Source organism: Anser brachyrhynchus, assembly GCF_964034855.1.
Source record: "Anser brachyrhynchus genome assembly, chromosome: 15".
NCBI lineage: Eukaryota > Metazoa > Chordata > Aves > Anseriformes > Anatidae > Anser > Anser brachyrhynchus.
In genome coordinates, this window is record NC_137733.1 from 5,662,061 (window position 1) to 5,682,967 (window position 20,907).

Consider the following 20,907-nt stretch of genomic DNA (forward strand, 5'->3'; position numbering starts at 1 on the left):
CCCCGCCGGCGGTTGGCTCGTCGCGGCCCGTGGCGGGGTGGCCGCCGTCAGCCGCCGCCCAGCTCCCAGACGAGCAGGGCGCTGTGGGAGGCCGTGAGCAGGCGGCGGCCGGCCGGGGCGAAGCGGCAGAGGTGGACGGCGTCGTCGTGGCCCCCGTAGTCCTGCGGGGCGCCCGCGGGGCAGGGCAGCAGGCGGAGGAGGCGCTCTGCGGGGACAGGAGGGGGTCAGCAGGCGGGGGAGCCCCCCATCGGCATCCCCTCAGAGCGGGGATGGTCCTGAGGGACCAAGCAGGGAAATGGGGGCTGCTGCCCAGGGGAGCGTGTAGGGGAACGAAGGCGGCAGCAGCTCGGCCTTCAGCCTCAGCCCCTGAAGCGCCCGGCTGCCCTGGGGCAGCTGTGGGGCTCACTGGGCCCTCGGGGGCTGTGGTCTGGACAGATGAAGGGTGCTGAGTGCCCCCGTGCAGCAGAAGGTCCCTTCCCGATCCCAGGCTACGCTGCGGGGGTTTTCTCCCTGTCTGCCACAACCCTGCCTGGGGCCGTTACTCCCACAGAGGAGCCACAGCAGGGTCTTAGGATAGGCCCTGGTTTGGGTGTGTGCGTCTCATTTAAAGGCAAGAGGAGGCTTGGTTTCCTCCCACTTGCAGGAAGGGGAGAGCCCTCCCCACCAAAGGCACCCTGGGGACAAGGCACCCTTGGGACAAGCAGAGCCCGCAGCACCCTCCGGTACTCACCGCTGAAGCCAACGGCCATGAAGCGTGCTGCAGGAGACAGGCTCAGCGATGTGGCGAAGTACGGCAAGGAGATCTTCTCAACGACCTGCGCTCCAGCAAGAGAAGCACGCTAACACCTCAGAGCCAAGCAGGGAGCAGAACTCAAGTGACACCTTTAGGAGGGTACAGGGCTCCTGCTCAGCGGGGAGGCTGGCAGATACGCGGCCTCTCTCGGAGCTCAAAAACCTGCCAAAGGCACTTCCACTTCCCAGGAGGCACGACAATTCAGAGACCATTGGTGGTCCTGGAAGCAAACGCCCTCTCCTCCAAAAGCAGCAGCAGCGACTGGCAGCCAGCCCAGAGGCAGGGACAGGGCCCTGCAGCTCCCTGCTCACCGGGGCCAGACCTGGAGTCTCTGAGGGAGAAGCTGCTGCACTGCCCAGCTGCTTGCCCCAACCCACCTCACGCCCTCAGGGGTGGTTTTATTCACAGTGCTCCTCTCTGCACCTTGGTTAGCAGGAGGGGATGCTGCTCTGGGGCTGACATTGGGGTTAAGAGGGGGTCCTGCTCTCCCCCTCTCCCCCCGTGGAAAGAGGGGCTCATCCCCAAGCCCCCGGCTTGGCCTGCAGGTCTCCTGAGGGAGAAGGGCAGCACTGCCTCCCCTCTATCTCATTCAACACGGCCACACAACAGCAGAGCAGTGCCTATGCTGCCCTGGCATGGCACGTGGGGGTGCCAGAAGTACCTGTTTCTTGTGCAGGCTGTAAAACAAGGCTTCCTTCTGCATCCCAAAGCCAACGTAGACCAGGGTACCATGCTCCCAAGGGCAGAATGCAGCCAGGCTGGGTGGGAGGCTGCTGAGACCCTGGCAGGGGAAACCAAAAGGAACAACAGTGAAACTAGCTTCTCCAGCCCGACCCAACACAATGGGGAGCAAAGGAGAGCACGGAGGGACAGCAGCCCTCGGGAGCACTGGGAAATTCTTGTGATGGAGGCTGTTTCCTGCTTCTTGCATTGCCGTCTCAGCCGTGCTCACTGCAAAGAAGCAAGAAGCAACCACACACTGCCATGGAAACCTGCAGCAAGTTGTTCACTGTCACAGAAGCAGGACGCACTAGGGTCAGCGGGTTGAATTTCCACAAGGGCATTATTGCTACATGGGCGTGAAGGTGGGACTGGGTTATGGATTGGTTTCAGCACAAGCAAATAGGGCCCAGCAGATGGATATTTAGCACTGGATGCAAGATCAGTCCTTCCCCTATCCACTGTGGGGAGACCTGTAACAGCCCCGCTGGTGCTTGAGGCTGGGACTGGCAGGCTGAGGCACGACCACTTGTCCCCCAGAAAGACCCAGCTTCCTTCTGCAGGCCCATGTCACGTGCATGGGAGGCTGCTTCGTGTCCAGTACAGTATTTGGGCACAGCAGATGTCCTGCTGCCCAAATCCCACAGCTGGTCTGCAGCCAAAGCGTTCTGCAAATTACCGCAGGCGCTCAGGACTGGAGCAGGTGTATTTGGCTCTACTAGCAGTCACTGGGCTTCTGGCTCAGGATATTCACGCTCATTGGGAGCATCAGTCAGCAGCGTGCTCATAATTAGGTGTCTCTTCTGTGCTGACTATGCCGACCCCTGGCTGAGCTCTGTTTCGCACAGCACAGGAGTATCAGCTCTTTGCAAAAGCGTTTTTTGTCTCCTCATGCTTACAGTGTCGGTACTTCCCAGGGGTTAGGCAGCGCCACGCACGGTTCACGCTGCCTATCTACACCCTCGAAGGTGCATTAGCAAGTTCTCCCACAAGCAGAGACCCCAGGAAGGTGACTTTCCTAAGCACGCTCGCTGTCTGCACCTGTCCCACTCAGAGGCATCCCTCCCCTATGGGGTGGCTGAAACTGAAACCTTTACAACACCTGTAAAACACATTAGACTGAGCTGACAGTCTCACGTGAGTTTGGAGGGGGTTAGGACGCCTCACATCCTGTTCACAGACGGGGAGCGTGCTGAAGGGACGGGGCTGCACGGTGCCGAGGTGGGGACAGGAGCTGGTGAGCGCCGTGCTCACCTCAGGGCTGGCAGGAGCAGGGAAGCTGAGCCAGTCGAGGAGCTCACACTTGTCCTTCAGCCAGTCGGAGGCCCAGACGCTGACCCGACGGTCCGAGCTGGTGGCCAGCCAGAGCTCACCTCCTTCCACCCCAAACTCGCGGTACTACAGAAGATGAAAGCAACGTTATGACTCGTGCAGTACTGAAGCTTTACAGAAAGCTGCCAGCAAGAACTAGCAGAGGGCAAGAGTTCATGGGAACACAGGGGATTAATGCCAGGATTAACCTCCTGGTTTCTCTCATTTGAGCAGTGCTTAGAGTCATTTATCACAATAAAATAGGACGAGGAAGCGGTGGTTCCAGAGCCAGCAGCGTGCTCTGGGCTGAGCGCCCCGGCAGAAGAGGCCGCTGGAGGAGGAGCGAGCGGCTGGCCCGAGCGACAGATTTCTGGACGTCCCCTGCACCTGCACATCTCCAGGGGAGCGCATGCAGGTAAGTATGTCTTCTAACCACATCCTTCACCTAAAACTGAAGGGGCCTCCTAACTATATGATTACCAGGACAAGCGGCTTTGCAGCCCAGATTTTAAAGCCAGAGAACTCAGGCAAAATTATTCTCATCTCAGGAAGCTGCACAAAGGAAAAAAAAGACTCTCCATGAAGAGAAAGACGAAGGAGATGCTAAAAACATCCCGCGGTTGCACATTCAAGCCTTCCAGCTTCACAGAGGGACTGTACAAAGAGCCAGCTACATGCACAAGGTCAGGCTGCTAAGGAGTGAAGCGGGGAAATCACCCCGAGGCCGTTATCGGGGGCATGGGCCACACGCACGGGTCTGAATGCTCCCAGCTCCAGCTGCTCCCAAAGAGTGCTGCTCTCTGTGGGCACACGTCACATCTGTGCACGGTGTGTCGACAACAACCACCAAAGGTCCCCCCCCACCCACACAGACTGGCTCAGGATTGCCCCTGCAGTGCTTGTGGCTTCTCCCCAGTGAAGTTATCCCTAGAAAAACCTAACAGAAGTTACTGGGGGTGGTGGGCACAAAGAGGAAAGAGAAGGGCCGACCGACCCAGCCGTGCTGCTGCCCCTTCCCACAGCTGTGCAGTGACACACGGGGGACTCGCTCCTGCACAGCAGCGGGCAGAGAGGGGAAGGAAGGTCTCACCTGCTTCCTGGTGCACTGGAGGACGGTGATCGGGGAGCCCTTGTGGTCAGCGAGGACGCGGATGGTCATTCCGGTGCGAGGGCTGCTGACAGCCACGAGCCCGTCCTTGCCCCCCGATAAGATCATTTCTCCTGCGGCCAGAGGGAAGGGAACGAGACACTTCTTGTAGGAGATGAAAAAGCCCGTAGCAGTAAGGTGTGATGTCACTGCTCCCCAAAGCAAAATCTCCCCACTGTTACAACAAGGAACCTCACCGTCTGTGGAGTAGGCGATAGCCGTCAGCGCAGTGGCATGGGGGTGCATTTTCAGCTCCATCTCCGTCCTGGAAATGCTGAACACGCGGATGGTGCCATCGCTGTACCCTGCCACTACGTGCTGGCTCTCAGCTTCCCATGCAACGGTGGTATGAGGCTTCCAGGCCAGGCACTGGCAGCTCTGGAAAAGAAACCAGGGCAGAGACCTGATGACCGTGAAAACAGTGGGACCGTACACAGTAAATGCACTAAAAGCTCCACCTGCATGTATTCCTCCAGCATTGGGCTGCTCCACGAGGACACAGCAGTCCTTGCAATGCCAAGCGGTGGCTGTGCCCTCTACCAAGACAAAGATTGATGTGCCACAAACGGTTACCTGGTTCAGCACTTGAAACTGTACCACCAGCTCCATGCTGCCCAGGGACCAAATCCTCACGCTGCCATCCTCCCCACACGTGGCACAGTGAGTCTCATCAGGACTGAAGGACACTTCGTTCACCTGCAGCAAGAAAGGAGATGGGAAACAGGGGCCCTAAAAACGCTGCAGCCTAAAGCACGTCTGCTCCTCTGCACCTCTCATCCCCCAGGACTCCTCTCACAGGAAGGACCAGATGAGAAGTCCCAGACATAAAGGAAGGAGGGTTGCTTTATTTTTGTGCTAAAAAGAAATCTCGGGCTGACAACGAGGCTTGCAATGGAAAGCAGCAAACCTAACCACAAAGCTGGAACCAGGCACTCTGCAATAAAGGTCTAAGTAAAACACCTTCCCTTCTGCCACCTGAAACCTTTTTTTCCGTAGCACAAAAGTACACCAAAGCAACAGCAGAGTTCAAAACAGTCATCCTTTGTACCGTTTTTTAAAATATATTTTAGGCAAAGAAAACTTTCTGCAGTATGGATGTCCAGCTAACCAACAGCCTGCTTCCAGCAGTTGCAGCACTTAGCAATGACTCTGGAGCTGCATTCTTGCACGGCAGCAGAATGACCTGCAGTTACTCACAGGCTGAGGCCGTTAAAAAACTAAGGTTAGAGCAGCTGAGCTCAGGTTTCTTGACGTTTGCCTGCCTAGTGCAGTTATCCCTAGACTCCTCCGTGGTGTCCCATCGGCACCAGAAAGCCCTGTGGCTCTGTGACCTCTCTCATGGCCGGACCAGGGAGCGCTGCTGCAGCACACACATGGTTGGAGCACAGCCAAACCACCCCCCCAGCACAAACCGCCCCGATCCCAGCCCCTCGAACCTTGTTCTTGTGGCCGCTGATCAGCCGGATGCTCGTGCTCTCCGCCCAGTTGATGTACCAGAGCGTTCCCGCGGTGGTGCCCACAATTCCCATTTCTAAAGAGTCATCAAAGGCTGCACTGACGATTGTCCCGTCGAGGGTAATCTCATGTTCTAGCATGACCGAGTGAGATCTGGAGGAAAGGAGGATCCAAGAGGGACCGGCTCAGCTGTTGGAGCAGACGCTGCCTCCTTTCAGTGCAATTTTCTAATAAGGCCAGGCATGGCTTTGCATCTAAATTGTTCAGCGAGGGGCTCCTGCACTGAAACCATCGTGTATAGGAAAGAAAGAAAAATAAGGGATGCAGTAGCACGAGAAGAAACAAAAGTGATATCTTTTCACTCATTCTTTTAAAGAATTTTAAAATTTAAATTTTAAAGACTACAAAGTTTCTCCACGTTGCTGACACAAACTTCGGGCATCCATTTCCAGCACAAGGAAGGTTCAGCTATCTGTAGCAAAAATCCAGGAAAAAGATCCAGGCAGAAAGAATCAGCAGCGACGGGGATGGAGAGGAAAAGCTAAGGGTGAAGAGCAACAAGAGCAGCACGGCTGTAGGCAGAGCTGACGCGTCTGCGAGAAGCCACCTCTCAGAGAGGTCCTGGAGCTGCCAGGCGAGGAGGAGAGCACCTCAGGAGCACGGCGCGAGACGGGTGCGAGCGGAGCAGAGGCGCTGGGGCCACCACCTCCTACCTGGCCTCGGGACCTTTCAGCCTCAGCTCCCGCACGGCTGCCACCGCCCACAGGCGGATGCGCTTCGTGTTGCTGCCGCTCAGCAGCCTGCTGCGCCGGCACACCAGCACACCTGGGGAAGTAAGGTGCACCCGTGAGTAACCCCCCACTGCTCTCAGCCCTCACCCCGGGCATGCTCCTGGTGGCCAGGCCATCGTTTCATCCCAGCAGGGCAGCGTGGGTCTCACACAGCCCGACACGCAGTGTTTTTACAGGCTAGGACTGTCGTTACTACTGCCAACGCGGGCAGCAGGCCCGTTGCCACCCCCCACATCCTGCGTCCCCATCGGGTTTCTGAGCAGAGCTGAAATCGGAGGCCTGCAAGCTCATTGCTGTTCATTGCCGAAATTCCCACAAAATTTATTACAGTCCTGACGGACGCCTGGGGCATTTGCACCCACCGATCTCGCCGTCATCGGCCTCCCACGTCATGAAGCAGCGATTGGTCTCCGTGTCCCACACGCAGACCTGGCCCGAGTTGGTCCCACTGTAAAGAAGGGTGTCGGCACCGTAACAGAGAGAGGTCAGCTCCACCGGCCCCAGCACGGCCGGCGCAGGGGACCGATGAACCTGCCAGGGCACATAAAACAGGAAGGTCACAGAGAGCACGGTGCTTACCTGCAAAGGAAAGAAACCAACAACTCCTCCCACCCTCAGCTAATTCAGTTACTGCATCAAATACAACTGAAAGCCACTCATGGCCAGCCAACATCACACTCTCGCTAAGAAAAATCATCAGCTCTTGCAGAACTGTGGGGGCAGAGCCTCCATCTCACTTGCTAGGGCTCGGAAAAGACGTCAGAGATAATGAACGTGAATTTCCAAAGAAAAAACTGAGATTTACCTTGAGATTGATGTCACCCTCCCGCTGCTCCAACAGCCAAAATGTCACCGCTCCCTTTCCCACACAGGCCATTTCTCGGTGAGAAAAAGGACTAAAAGCCACGTCGTGGACCGGCTCCGAGATACAAGTTGACGACAGGAGCTCGTAAGTGTAGGTATTCCACAGAGCAACAGTTTGATCATTGTAGTCCCCTAGGTAGAACACGAGAACAGTAGGAGGGAATTCTGCAGCCTCAGTGTTTCTTCACAATGGCCACGAGCACACATTGCACACTCGTGTCAACTTTGTCACCCCGTTACCCAGTTGTTCCAAGACAGCTGCTGCAAACAGCCCACAGCCCCCTTGCACACTCAGCAAAAGCCAAGGAAGTGCTTCAGTGGCAGCAAAAGCTGCACGACGTGATGGATCATCACCCGAGCTGAGGACGGGTATAACGGGCCCAGCACTTTGTGCTGGAGGTTGCAGCACCTCTGGACCTGCAGCACAGGCTGCAGCCAACGTTCAAACCAGCTGATGGCTGGTGTGGTGGGGAACTCAGCACGCAGAGCTGGCTTTCTGCTGTTTCTGCATCCTCAGTAGCTACTGCACACCTCAGCACACGTCCAACACAAGCCCTCCAGCGATACCGTGCACTAAGCACCAACGGTCTCGAAACAAGAAACAGAGGTTACCATTGCTGAAGGCACCGCAGCTGGGGGGCTGCAGAAGGCACCGGCCTTGGTGATGGCAAGCATGCCCAGCTCTCAGACAGCCAGGAGAGCAGGTGCCTCATCGGCCTTTCCCAGGCCCCACAGCTCAGTGCAGACTTTCAGCTTTTTCCTTCTCCGCAGCCCAGGACGGAGCTGGAGAAGGGCTCCTCTCCCAGCTCTGCTCCGTGAGAGCACAAAGCTCTCTTCCTCTTTAGCAAAGCTTGCTTTTTTTCAAGGGCAGACTCACCAGCCCAGAGCAAATGTGTTGCCTGCTCCACAGGTCCTCTCTTGCAAAACAAGAACTTACTAATTGCATATTTGTCCTTTAAATGTCCCCTGCCTAAACAAAACAGACAGCTTGAGCGTCCATCTTGTGCTGGCATCGCTGCCTGGCAGGAGGCTCACAGTTTGAAGCCTGGCTACTTCTGTGAATTCCAGCTAAGCAACAATAAGAAGTCCAGAAGAAAGCATTTCCCTTTGGATACTATATATAGTAACTGCAAACTATTTACACAGCCTTAGCAAGCACTAGTCAGCTGGGAGAAGAAAGCTGTAACTTCAAGAAAAACAAGCTTACTGGGCAATGAGAAGGAACTGAATGGGAGCTGGGGCAAGCCCGGTGTTCATGCCTGTGGCTGGGACACACAGGGCTCGTGTTTGCCCTCGAAACGCCGCTGACAGCGCCCTGGCAACGTGCTCAGTTGCAAAGAGCACCTCTGCTCACGGTCACTCCCAAGGCCACCTGGGGAGATCACCGGCAGATTTACACGCCATGCGATCCACTGTCCTGTTTGCTAGGCATCCTGTCGATTTCATTGTGAAAATACCATCCAGTGCCAAGGCTACCAAGCAGCAGCTGCTGGGCAGACCCACGAGCCCGGTGCACATCTCACGGGTATCACTTACAGCACCCTCCTCCCATGAGCTGTCTGTTCCAGGGTCTACTCCCGCACCCACAGCTGGAGGTTGCAGGCGTACTCACCTAGGGTAGCAAGGAACCTGTCGTCCCGAGAGTAGGCCATGGCTTGCACTTGTGTCTTGTGGTGGAACAGACTTGTTGTGCAGACCCCATCCTGGATGTTCCAGATGCAGATTTGACAATGGGAGTCTCCATTCCTCCTTCCCGAGGCAGAGGCAAGAACCTAACAGAACAAAATGTTGTCATAGAGACCTTGGTAAGTAATTAGAGAACATTTCATTAGTCTTAGCAACTATTAGACCCAAATTAAAGTCATGCAGCTGGCGAAAGGAAAATTCTGCAAGAACGACTGTCACTTGGCAGGAGGAGGGAGTGGCGGCAGGGAGCAGCCTTCACTGTCAAACTGAGCCAGCCCAAGGAATAGCTAGGCTCAGAACCCACTGATTTTATTTCCATAACCCCAGGTTTCCACGCAGCACACAGAAGGAAGAACAGACAACTGGGATTTTAGCCAGTGACATTCCTTTAGCTCGAAGTGACACAGGCAAAACACAGCCCTGGGCAAGCAGAAGCCTCTCCTACCTGGGCGTCGTGGCTGACGGCGAGCGTAGAGATCTCCTCTGTGTGGCCAAGCCAGTGATTCTGCAGCCCCGAGTGCAGGTCCTCAACCACGATGACACAGCCGCAGGTGTAGGCGAAGAAGCCTAGCAGAGAATGAGGAGACGGGATGTTTTCATGTAAAGGCTTCACCCACCGTAACTCACATCACAGTTCAGCAAAACTATTTTTTTTCAGTCATATGTAAAAGCTGACTCTGGTACATGGCCTCTGCAGCATCCTTCCCATCGGGCTGAGAATGGAGTAAGACAAATCTCACTTCCCCTACGCTGAGCAAAGCAAAACTGACGGGCATCATTCCAGCTCGGAGAAAGGAGGTGAGATGGACTCTGGGACAGCCCTCCCTCCTCTATCCACTCAGCAACAGAAGCCTGGGACTGCCTGTATCAACTAACGTTCACCCCCCACAAAGAAGGGTTACTGGGTTTTACAAACAGAAAGCAGCGCTATGTTAAAGCAAAGATCCTAACCCAACAGCTAGACCTGACTTCGGCTCAGCGTACGCCTGCAGACAGCGAGGGCTCACAGCCCTCCCACCCCTCCCCGTGTACCTGTGTCCGGGTTCCACACCATGTTCCCTCTGCCGTTCCCATTGTAGCCGATCACTGCTTTCAGCTTCAAGAGCTCGTTGCCAGCTGGAGGAGATAAGAAATTCTGCAAGAAAAACAGACACGGGCTTAAATTAAGCTCTGGGAGGATGGCCTGGTCAGGCACAGTCAAGACCCACATAAGAAAAAGCATGCGTGCAAGCACACACACGTAACTCACACACACAACACTCGCAGGTTCGTGCCAATGCTCACAGTTCAAGTTCAACACATCAATGGATCAATAAGAAAGCGCGCGCTTACGTGTACAAAAGAGAAACCGCAGCAACAAAACCAGGCGCGGATGCTTTGAGATGGGACAAAAACCAGGCTGGCAGCAACTGCCCATCTGATGAGCAGCTGCTAATCCCGCTGGGCAAGAGTTCAATGGGTTTTGCTGACTTGGTGATGTGGATGTTTGAGCAGGAAGACAATGAGGGAAAAAGCGCTGCCAGGTTGGGGGACAGAGGAGGGAACTGATGGTGCAAGCTGAATGTAGCTTTTCTCCCACCACTGTGAACAGCAGAGCTTAGGGAAAGGTTGAGTTAAGTTTCTGTTTTATTATCGCTCTGTTTATTAACAGAGCGAGAGCTGTGCCTTAACTACCTTCACTACACTCGATGGATTGCCTTCCCCAGCCTGCTTTGCCAACGCATCTGCTCACAAATATGTGTGCGTGATGAATCACTCCATTGCTCACTCGTCTTTCACTTTCTATAGCACATGCCATTTCCATTGCCTTTGAATAAAAAATTATGCAGATTTGCTGAACAGAAAAAGAATGGAGAATAACTCACTTTTTGCTAGTCTGGAAAGAGCTGCATGTGGAGGAGAAAGGCGGACTAATGTTAAGGGTTTCGAATTGGACATCAGGCCCGGGGTGCATTTCACAAATTGCTTTCGTCCAAAGAACCAAAAAATGGAAAGTTTTGAAAAGCCACCTACCCCAGCCCCAAAATGCCAGTTCTTCACCTGCCCAGGTAACCAGCACTGGCACAATTCTCACCTGGGGGAGCACTGATGCCTTAAAGCGAGGAGTGAAATGCCGGTAGGAATCTGGGCGGACGTAGCATTGGGGCTTGGGACTTTTGGTCTCCTTTCCGGGTTCTGCCACACAAAGAAGAACACAGTGCCTATGTGATGCTGCTCACGGAGTGGTTTGGCATCAGCAGCTATGCTGTGGCTCGCTGCCTGTTCACATACTACGTGTGCATACACACAAGCACATGGGAGAGGCAATAAGCAGACTGCAGAGTCACTCGCACGTGCTCCTACGTGACCAAGTGACTGGCTGTATGAAAAGCGCCAGCTTTCCAGGAGCAAAGGAAGAAAATCCATCTCCCCAGTCAGCCCACTCAGCCATGCTCCAAACAGCCTAAAGGCATCCACGCTGTGCGTTCTGGGCATCGCTGCGAAAGCATAAGCCACGCTGCTAGAAAGAGCTCTCTAACCAGAGTAGCAGAGGCACATTTTTATGTTGAAGCTTTCCAACAAATCCTGCCCGGGGCTGAGCGCTGGCAGCTGCGTGCCTCTGGCAGCTCGCCACAAACTGCTGCAGCTTTGAGGCTGTGCATCTATTAATAGAGACATCGGGAGCTTTAATTTCAGCACGGTTCAATAGAATGTGCCACTTAGAGATGATATTGGCTACAAGCTGAAGAGGGGCTTCTGCCATGCCTAGAAGCAGCAGCAGGGAAAGAGCCAGAAAAACGAGTGGTTTTGGGGAGCAGCATGAGCTCCCCTTCACTCTGGCTTCCTCTGGAGCATCTCTCCCAGGACACAGGAGGAGCCCCGGGGAGCATGCTGCTGCCCTTCAGCGCACGCATCCAGCCTGGCTGGCCACTGCCGTGCCGAGTGCTGCTTGGGGCCTGCCTGCACCACATTTATAGTGATCTTTATTTTTCAAGAACAGCCCAAGCTGCCATGCAGGCCTGCACACGCTGTGCCCCTGTAAAAGCTGGGACTAGCCCTCATTTACCATGCGCTGACCGTCCGGGAGACCTCGAGCTCTCCCGTCTCACTTTGGGCCTCACGACAACAAGCTCCTCGCTCCTGACCGGTTCCACCACAAGGACCGAGGCGTCTTTGTCTCCATTCGCCACCATCCCGCTGCTGCCTGGCAAACAGGCTTCCTCCTCTTTGTCCGACTCTGAGAAAATACCTGAAGGATAAAAGCAAAGCAGTGGAAGGACAGAACCAACTGCGTCCTTCAGGACTGCTTCTTGTGAGACCAACCCTTTGATTTCTGGCAGTGTCATTCTCTTGCTCTGTGTAACAGCCCGTCTGTTAGGGTGGAGGGCAAAGCAGACATTTCCCGCTGGTTATGTCCAACAAGGTATTTACCACAGCCTTCCCAGAAGCTGTGCCAGCAGCTTAGTGTATGGAGCAGAGCAGAGGATGAAGCAGTGCTGCACCGCGACACCTCTGGCTGGATTTGACCAAGTTAGGAGAAGGAAAGTGCAGACTGGTCTGTCAGTCTGCAGGAAGGGGACGAGGGGCAGAGACAGGATGCTGGTGAACTAGGCAAGGAGTTAGTCCTAAAACAAGACCAACTTCACCCTCTCCTATAATCAATTCCTCTTACTTTGACATCCTGCTAGGTGGACAGAGCTGACATCCAGACATGGTGGGGAAGACAACAATGGAAGAGGAATTGTCTGACGAGGTATATCAGAGGCATCCTTTAGCTTTTCAGGGCTCTTTTCTGTGAAAAGAAAACATTTTGCACAACTCCCTTCCTCACTTTAATCCCTTCATCCTCCCAGGGTGACTGATGGTGATGCCTCCAAGCTCATTCTCCAGCTTCCTCCTACGCAGGAGGAGCCACTTCTCCCCTGTCATTCAAGAAAGAGAGGGACAGACAGAGAGGGGAAACAGTGAAGCCAGGGAACAAGACAGAAGAGATGGACTCAGGAGGCTGGGGGCAAGGAAAGACAGAAGGCAAAAGCTGAACACAACCTATCAGGAAACCCAGAGCTGCCCTGAATGTCCCCTCCTTGGCAGACTCCCACTGAGAGGTGCCAATTAACCGGAGACTGCCAATGGGGCTAATTAGCTGGTTAGCCCCTGCTATCTGACTACCCCCCCGAGGGAAGGAACCAAAAATCCACACCCCAACCCCAACCCTGTGCCATGAACAGCAGCTGTGGAAGAGCTGCAGACCACAGCAACTCACGGGAGGGAGCAAACTCACTCACCTGCTCCTGGCGGCGGAGGAGACTCGGAGGAACGAGCCCTGGGAAGGCAACAAGCCCGGCGTTACACCGCGAGGGGATGGAGGGGAGGGGAGGCAGGGGAGGTAACGGTGCACTTACAGGGCTGGGGGCGACCTCTCCACAGGCAGAGCCATGAAATCCCAGAGGAAGATGGCATCTCCGACGCTGATGACGTGCCGCTGGTCCGGGGTGAAAGCCACCTGGCGCACCGGCTCCGAGTGGCCGATGTACACCTGGGAGAGAGCACGTCCTGAGCTCCATCACCGCGCCTGTCCGGCAGGACGCCGGGTTGCACACTGTGGCTCCTGGACACCCAGGGAAGGAAGCTTCTGTCTACGCCCCCCAGCAGAGGCTCAGCACAGAAGCCAGCACCACATCTGCAGTGCTCAAACCTATGATTCAGCTTAGACACACTGATCCGGAGAAACGAGCAGAAGCTGAAAACCCCCAAGCTCTCATCCCAGCTCTCAACACCTCTGAAACCCTGAGCAAGCCATTTTCTTCTGTGTGTGGCTCTGCGCCTAGCAGAGAGGTTACGCCTATCTCTGTCCTTTGCACAGGCTCTCGCTAGGTGCAGTGCTTGGACAGCCCCAGCCTGCACTCGGTGCACGGCCCTATTGCCTTACACACGGGAACAGGGCTGTGTTTCTCAGCTGCTGGGCAAACCGGGACTGGGGACAATGGGTCAAGCCACGCAGAGGCCACCTGCTATTTTCTTCTCCAGGGATTCAGAAATGCTTTATTTGACAGGTCAGGGCAAGGCCAAGCCGCTTCCCTCCCCGTGTGAGCAGTACCTGGAAGTTGATATCGAAGCGCATCCGATAGTCCCACACTTTGATAACCTTGTCGCCAGCAGTGAGCAGGTACCTGGCGTCCTTGCTTAGTGCCAAGGAAGAGCAGGACAGCTTGTGCACAGGAGACACCTGAGGACAAGACACAGCACCAGCAGCATTAACCGAGCTAGCTCTCACTACCGGCAAGTTAAACACTGCCTCAGCAACAAGAAATGACAGGTCTGTTAGATGAAGATGAGAGGAATCCTTTTGGCCTCTCGTGAAGTTTAAAACAGGAGACAGAGATGCCCAACATTCCCGAGAAAGGGGTGTGCTGGTTTCCTGGTCCTTCTCCAGGAGCGTGAGGATCACACAACCAGTGGACATACCATGATCCAGACAGATCCGCTATGACACAGCCCCATCTCAAAACTCAGGTGGGCCATTTGGGTATTTCATTAGCTCTCCCATGAGACCAGTAACTAGTCCCACACCACCAGTCCACTGCAGTGCAGAGACAGGTTCATGTCCTTATGGTTCAGCAAGAAGACAAGAGCAAGACTAGGAAGCCAAGAAGACGACAAGAGAGGCAAGGAAAACAAGGACAAGCTCAGGCTCACCCTTAGCATGAACACACCAGGATAGCTACATGCTCGCCTCTCATGCTTTTCTTGGAAGCCTGTGAACTCCAGCATGAGCTCTTCTCTCATTTAGCCGCCCAAAGCAACACAAAGTGTCAAAGTTGAGGCCTCAGCACATGAATTTCACAATGCCCTACCTCTCGCACCAGTCGTCCCGTTTTTGCATCAAGCACAAGGATTTTATTGGAAGACGTGGACACCAGGAGCTCGCCTCGCGGCACAGGAGCGAAGCAGACCCTCACTGCGGTGTCCAAGGCTGTGCTGTTCAAATCGAGGATGCTGATGTCCACCCTCAGCAGCTGTGAAACAAGAAGCTACTGAACAAACACCCTGGAGAAGCCCCAGGAGCAGCCGCTGGGCAGCCTCCGTGGTTGCTCTTGTGGCTCTCCTAACACAAGGCTACCGAGGCCCCCAGGCTCTCTGCTCCCCGTGCTCCACCCAGCCACCTCGAGAGGGGCTGCAAGGTACAGGCAACGTCCCCGTTATCCAGGAGAGCAGCTCACAAAGAGGGCTCAGAGCTGACAGGCCACGCAACTGTTCCTCAAATTGCCTTTCCAGAGAGGAGTGGAGTTGGAGAAGAAATCTTGACTCCATTGTTTCTGTCTCACAGAGTGGAAGCCAAACCTCATTGTAAGCACCCTGAGCAAGCACCTGCAGTGCTGGGAGGGCTCCTTCCAACACCACTGGTGCCCGAAGCCCCTGACCTGTCTCATCGCATACAGTCTGGGGGAATTTCCTCCCCCGCCCGCCGCAGCATGCCCTCCCCCAGGAAGGTGGGGACCCCGCTGGGTACCTCATCGAGCGAGCAGGCCTCCATCACGGTCACAACGTACTTGGAGGGCCCCACGAAGGCCAGGAGACGGCTGTCCCCACTGAGCACCAAAGCATCCGGGCCGCTCCCAGCATCCCGGGCCACCACGTTACCTGAGGGCCACAGCAAGAGAGGGGTGAGGAGAAGAGCGGAGATCACGCTGCAGGCAGCTCGTTCCATGACAGTTTTGCTGCCTGCAGCTCCTCCTGCCTCTGCGTCAGCCTTGGGTTAACGCTCTGGCCTGAGAAAGGAGCAACCTCTGTTTTGGAGACGCTACTAAATCTGCAAAATCCAAACCATACAGTAAACCACCTCAAAGACAAGGTCTAGATACGTGGCCCTTAGCCTGACTGAACGTGTGGTGCTTTCAAGGAGCGTGGAACAAGCAATAAAATTGATTTTACTGTTTATTTTTTAACATTACAAGAAGCTTCAGCTAGGAGCTATGGAGGTAAGACCTCAACTGCAGCCTGCACGTCTGAACCCTGCGTGGAACAAAGTCACAGCCAAACCCCACTGCACCGATGTCAGTCTGGTGGGCAGACAGACCCAAAGGTCTGAGAATCAGAGGAATTACCTGTATTTATTCCACCACCGGAATTCCACTGTTAGGTCCGATGGCCAGGCAGAAGCACGGGTTCTGAGCAGAGTCAAAATTGGAAGGTCCATTTCCAGTACAGACACCAAACTTCGGTGACTTTGGACCAATTTTCTAATCTCTCTGAGCCTCTTCTCTTTCTCCACCTATTTTAACTGCACACTCACTGGGGCAGGATCTTCCTCTTTGTACATTGCACTGCATAACGAAGCTCCCTTTCCCTGCCCAAACTTTTCTGTGCTGCCACAGCTAATTTCAAAAGTCTCCATTAAACATGATGTTACTATTCCAAAACGGCTTTGTCCCTGCCTGCAGCTCGCCACCAGCACAGCTCTCTGTGCAGCTGTGCTGCAGGCAGAATGAGGGAAACGATTCAGTTTAAACAAATTAAGCTGCACATGCACAAAATGGAAAGAGTCGGGGCTTGAGCACGAGTAAGTAGGCAGACTGCACTTGTGTTACTCCTGGGCAACACAGTGTTGAACCCAGACCTGAGAAAGCAGGTCTCTGTGACCCCAGCCCATCCAGGAAATCAAAATACAAAGGAAGCTGAAGGTGTTTGAACTAAGGTTTGCTAACAGACAAGGTGTAAACACAAACACTGCAGCTCAGAAGGTTCTCCAGAGAACCCCTATCTCTGAGTAGACTGCATCTGGCTTGATTTTGGTGCTGGGATGTCTGTGCTACTACAAAAACTGGGGGAAAAAAAGGCAACCCACAACCCCACAGACTTACCCAGGACTCTCAAGACATGGCTTTTTGGCTCCACAGAGCTGTAAAGAGCCAGGGTTCCCTGCAGACAGGAGCTGAACATGAAGTTGCCATCTGGAGAAAAAGTCAGTCCAGTGATCACAGTGCGGTGCTGCCTGCAAGAAGGCAGAAAACATGAAAAGCATAGAGAAAAGCCACAAAAAAAGAGTAGCAACAAGGGGAACAGAGTGAAGGACCCAGGAGAGCAAAATAACCAGGGGCAAGCAGAGGACTCCACCATGTTCACACCTGCAGCAGAACAACCAGCACTCCGACTTTCTGGAAAAGCGAGCATCTAGTGCAGCACTCCAGCTGTCCCTGGGTGGGACAAGCTCCCTCTCCCTTTGGAGCATCCTCCACTTCCCATGCCAAGGCTCACAAGAGCTCCCCGTTCAGCTGATCTCTAGGACAGCCCCTTTCCTACTGTTGGCCACCTGTCAGCTGGGAAATCCCCCCACACAAAGCCCTCATAGCTTGGTGTGCCAAGGTTTTGAGTGGTGGAAGTCTAATCTGCAAAGGCTGTCTCTGCTTGAAAGCCACTCAGCTGGGACATGAGGACTCAAGTCCAAGAAAAGTACTTTTCCCACTGCACGGATATTGCTCCGGCTCTTGCCACAACACCCACAGTCAGACCCACGCCTGCACGGGTGCAACTCCCACTGCGAACGCTTACTTGTGCTCCATCAGGAGATCGGAGGCCGCCAAGCTGAAGGTCCGCACCATCCCACTGTCAAAGCCACAGGCAAGGATCCGCTGGGTAGGGTGAAAGGCCACAGCACACGGCATCTCATCTGCAGCTGTGAAGTCATACAGCTGCGGGGAAGGGACATAACACAGGCACAAAGCTGGATGAAGCAGTACCTGGCAGCCACACGTAACAACAAGGCAGCCTCAGACCTCCACCGTGTGTCCTGCAACAGAAACCTCACCCTTCCTGGTTGCATCCAAAGCCCAGGGAAGTCCTGGGTCTTCAGTCATTTAGATAAAGCCCCTGGGTATTACGTTTTGTGTTAAAAGCAATATACACGTGATGAAGGAAAAGAAAATATATTATCCCGTTTTGTTTACCAACGCCTTCAGAGTCTAAGACCAAATTATGCATTAAGCAAAAACTCTCTGAACTCCAGACTTCAGAAGGATTTCTTGCCCAAGGTGCACCCCACGCTTCAGGGAGAACATTTAAGGGCTCTTGAACTGTGGAACTTTGGTAACTCGGCTAAATAGAGACTGAAGAGACGATTAATAAATGAGATATCTAACGACTCGCATCTCACCCACCTGTTGCATGGACACGAGGTCCCACACTCGGATGGTGTTATCCTGAGACACTGTTGCCATCTGCTTCCAAACTCCCTCCACTGAGAACGCCAAAATGGAGTCCTCGTGAGAGCGCATGAGGGTGCTATAGTCCCGGGACTCTATATCCAGGTAGCCCAGGTTCCCAGCCGTGGTTGTGCACAAGACTTTGTGGCTGTCCGGACTGATGCAGACAGAAGTCACCGGTGCCTCGTGCTCTGGGGAAAGACACAGCAGTCAGCACACAGCCCCAGGAAAGGAGCAACAGCACCTGGAGCACAGCTACAGAGCCAGATTCACGTATAGGAAAGAAATGCACACAGGGATGAACATCCCGCATGACCTCAAGATTAAGTGCTTGCAGGTTTGAGGCCAGTGACAAATTAGTCTGTGCCCTTTCTAGAAGTCCCCGAGCTTGGCTGTTATGATGATTGTTTCAAATAGAGTGAAGAACCGCTTGACTTCTCCCCTAATTTTTCACAGACAGATGAGCTGTAGGTACAAGGGCACAGAAATCAAGATGGACTGCCTGTTCTCACCCAGGCTCTCCTGCCTCTTGCCTAGGAGCTAGAAGAGTGAACGTGAATAAATCGTCATTGAAGTAAAATACTCCCAAGACAGTCCCCTCTGAAGACAGCAGGCATAAAAAATGCCCTCACTCATGACAGTTACTTTAGGAGACATCAGAGCGGAGGTTTTGCTTCCCAGCAGCAGGCTGGCGTAGATGTGGAGTTCAGAAGGACCGGTCCCAGCTCTACTCACCCGCCTCTAAGACAACGGCTGAGAAGTCCAGCGGCCACAGCCGCAGGTAGCCGTCTTCTGAACCCGTGGCACAGAAGGCTGAGGAGATGCTGATACTGTTTATAGCGATCCCAGGGCCTGAAACCCCAAAAAACACCATATTGTACACCGGCAGAAACACAGAAACTCAAGCTGGGGGTTCCCCCACCCAAGAGCTGGCTCCAGCTTGCTCCAGCAGCCAGAAATCCCACTGCGATGGCTGCAGAGGCTGCCTCGGGTCCCAGCCACCTCTTCTCAGGGTTCAGAACGTATTCAGTCCCCTGTCCCTCTGCCAGCGCTTCTCTTTACCACCAGTGCAGCTCTGCTTATTCTTGCCAGGCACAGAAACACCTTACCGCTTTCTAAACCCTGCCATACTTTTGGTGTGAATGGGATCACTTGGTAAGGGATGTCCTAGGTTAACCGTCTGAGACCCAAAACTGTTTCATTCCTGTGCCTCAAATCCTCCCTGCAGGGTACTGAGAAGTGGGAGAGAAGAACAAGTGGGGGTAACGACACATCTACAGAAACTACAGAAAGTAACCGATTTTTAGATTCTGGTATGAAGTCTATCAGTCAAAGGACCGAAGACAGCTAGCACTGCCACCACTGAGACACCCAGGGACACGGTTTCATCTCCTCTCTGTTGTTTTCTCACCCACGAAGTGGGAACTGGAGTTACATGCTTCTCAAAGGGGCATGCTCAAGATTAAATAGCTCAATTTGCCAAAGCAAAACATGCACCAAGTTTTAAGATGGAGCAGTCACACTTGAAAGTGAATTCTTCCTGCTGTTAAAATTAATGGACAAGCTGAAAGCTGAACTACTTCGTATACAGCATCAAAGATTTCCCAAACACTTCATGCAGGCTGAATAATGAAAAAATCCCCAAATTCATCTTTTCATTGATCTTCTCCACTCTTTTTTTTTTTTACATCTCTGCATTAAGATTCTCATCAGCAAATTAAGACCTTGTTTCATGTTTCTAAAAGCAGTGTTTCTCTGAAACGGCAATCAGCGTTTAAAATGCTAAAATTCTTTCTTAAAATGATACTTTGCTGTCCTAAGTACAATTATCTGCAGTGCTTAAGAGGAAAATAGTTAGCTGGCAGTGATCTAATCAACCCCGAATAATCTTTAGCAGGAGGTAAGCGGCTGGTTTAATTTACCAGAGGTTCGTTTGAATCCCCTCCTGCCCCCGATGACAGCCGAGCTGCCCCTTACCCCTCCTCCCTGCCGGGGCCCTACCTGCCCCGCCGCCCTGCTTGTCCTGCTGCTGCGAGGGCAGGAGCCGCCGCGCGCTCCTGATGCAGACGTGCTTGTAGTCCACCTCCAAGACGTGGCCGCTCTTGCTGCAGACAAAGCTGAAAAGGAGAAAGACCACCCCCCCCCCCCCCCAGGTCAACTGGGTGCCCAGGGTGCCTCCCCATGAGCTGCCCCACAAATCGGAGCTTCCTGGCTGATTTCCTGCCCCTTTGAAACGCCAGATAGAAAAAGTAAAAGCTCAGCACCGACTTCAGCAAGAGACCTCTCCGCCACAGGACACAGCCCACGGGGAAGGCGGGGGTCGGCTGAGCTGACAGCTCTGCCTTCTTGTAGCAGCCTGTGGTAGCAACAAAGGCCTTGCTTTGATTAAAATAATGGCAAAAAAAAAAAAGTGATCGTCTGTATTTAAAGGATACGTACCACACCACTCCTGCTGTCAACAGAAAGCTAACCCCAAGCCTCAGGACAGGGGAGGGAGTCCCTAACTATGGCAAAACGTCAGTACCGCGGGAGGGAAGGCTCCTTTCTTGGGCTACTCTGCCAGTAGCTGGATCTCTTTTGGGAAGCAAGGCATGCTGAGAAGGGAAGCAGCTCTCACAGCTGCAGGGGAAACCCAAGCAAAACGCCGCGGTCCCACAGGGGAAGGGAAAGGTGGGCGCTACGGCCGGGCTGCGCAGAGCCTCAGCAGAGCCCTGTCCCTGCAGGGCGGCCCGAGGACGGGCGAGGGGCGAGCCCAGCAGCCCCTTACAGCGTGCGGTCCTCCGGCTCCCGCTCGGCCGAGTGCCCCTCCTCGAAGGCCAGGTCGGTGAACTCCAGGGAATGGTACTCGCCCAGGTTGACGGGACAGGAGCGCAGCGCTCCGCTCCGCACCCGCCACAGCCTCACGTTGTCCCGGCCGCACGACACCATCCTGTCGCACAAAACCACCCTGTCACACAAAAC

The 20,907-nt window shown here is 54.1% G+C and overlaps 1 protein-coding gene across 2 annotated transcripts in view; it reads right to left on the reverse strand.

Moving 5' to 3' along the window:
- Positions 1 to 40: 40 nt before the first annotated feature.
- Positions 41 to 20,907, reverse strand: part of WDR90 (WD repeat domain 90) — a 31,238-nt gene continuing 10,371 nt past the window's right edge. Inside the window, exons 16-43 of one of the 2 annotated variants that reach the window (XM_080556308.1) lie at positions 20,714 to 20,875; positions 19,948 to 20,063; positions 18,682 to 18,798; positions 17,902 to 18,137; positions 17,297 to 17,436; positions 16,609 to 16,739; positions 15,258 to 15,388; positions 14,602 to 14,763; positions 13,845 to 13,973; positions 13,150 to 13,283; positions 13,033 to 13,070; positions 12,420 to 12,539; positions 11,814 to 11,996; positions 10,842 to 10,942; positions 9,800 to 9,902; positions 9,213 to 9,334; positions 8,694 to 8,853; positions 7,023 to 7,213; positions 6,580 to 6,748; positions 6,140 to 6,251; positions 5,408 to 5,579; positions 4,545 to 4,667; positions 4,169 to 4,349; positions 3,915 to 4,045; positions 2,768 to 2,911; positions 1,455 to 1,574; positions 731 to 815; positions 41 to 205 (exon numbers count right to left, since the gene is read on the reverse strand). In XM_080556308.1, the coding sequence (XP_080412434.1) occupies positions 48 to 205; positions 731 to 815; positions 1,455 to 1,574; positions 2,768 to 2,911; positions 3,915 to 4,045; positions 4,169 to 4,349; positions 4,545 to 4,667; positions 5,408 to 5,579; positions 6,140 to 6,251; positions 6,580 to 6,748; positions 7,023 to 7,213; positions 8,694 to 8,853; positions 9,213 to 9,334; positions 9,800 to 9,902; positions 10,842 to 10,942; positions 11,814 to 11,996; positions 12,420 to 12,539; positions 13,033 to 13,070; positions 13,150 to 13,283; positions 13,845 to 13,973; positions 14,602 to 14,763; positions 15,258 to 15,388; positions 16,609 to 16,739; positions 17,297 to 17,436; positions 17,902 to 18,137; positions 18,682 to 18,798; positions 19,948 to 20,063; positions 20,714 to 20,875 (3,871 nt within the window). In that variant the 3' untranslated portion in view covers positions 41 to 47. Of the gene's footprint in view, positions 206 to 730; positions 883 to 1,454; positions 1,575 to 2,767; positions 2,912 to 3,914; positions 4,046 to 4,168; positions 4,350 to 4,544; positions 4,668 to 5,407; positions 5,580 to 6,139; positions 6,252 to 6,579; positions 6,749 to 7,022; positions 7,214 to 8,693; positions 8,854 to 9,212; positions 9,335 to 9,799; positions 9,903 to 10,841; positions 10,943 to 11,813; positions 11,997 to 12,419; positions 12,540 to 13,032; positions 13,071 to 13,149; positions 13,284 to 13,844; positions 13,974 to 14,601; positions 14,764 to 15,257; positions 15,389 to 16,608; positions 16,740 to 17,296; positions 17,437 to 17,901; positions 18,138 to 18,681; positions 18,799 to 19,947; positions 20,064 to 20,713; positions 20,876 to 20,907 lie in introns of both variants that reach the window. The other variant, XR_013939615.1, reaches the window with a different exon arrangement.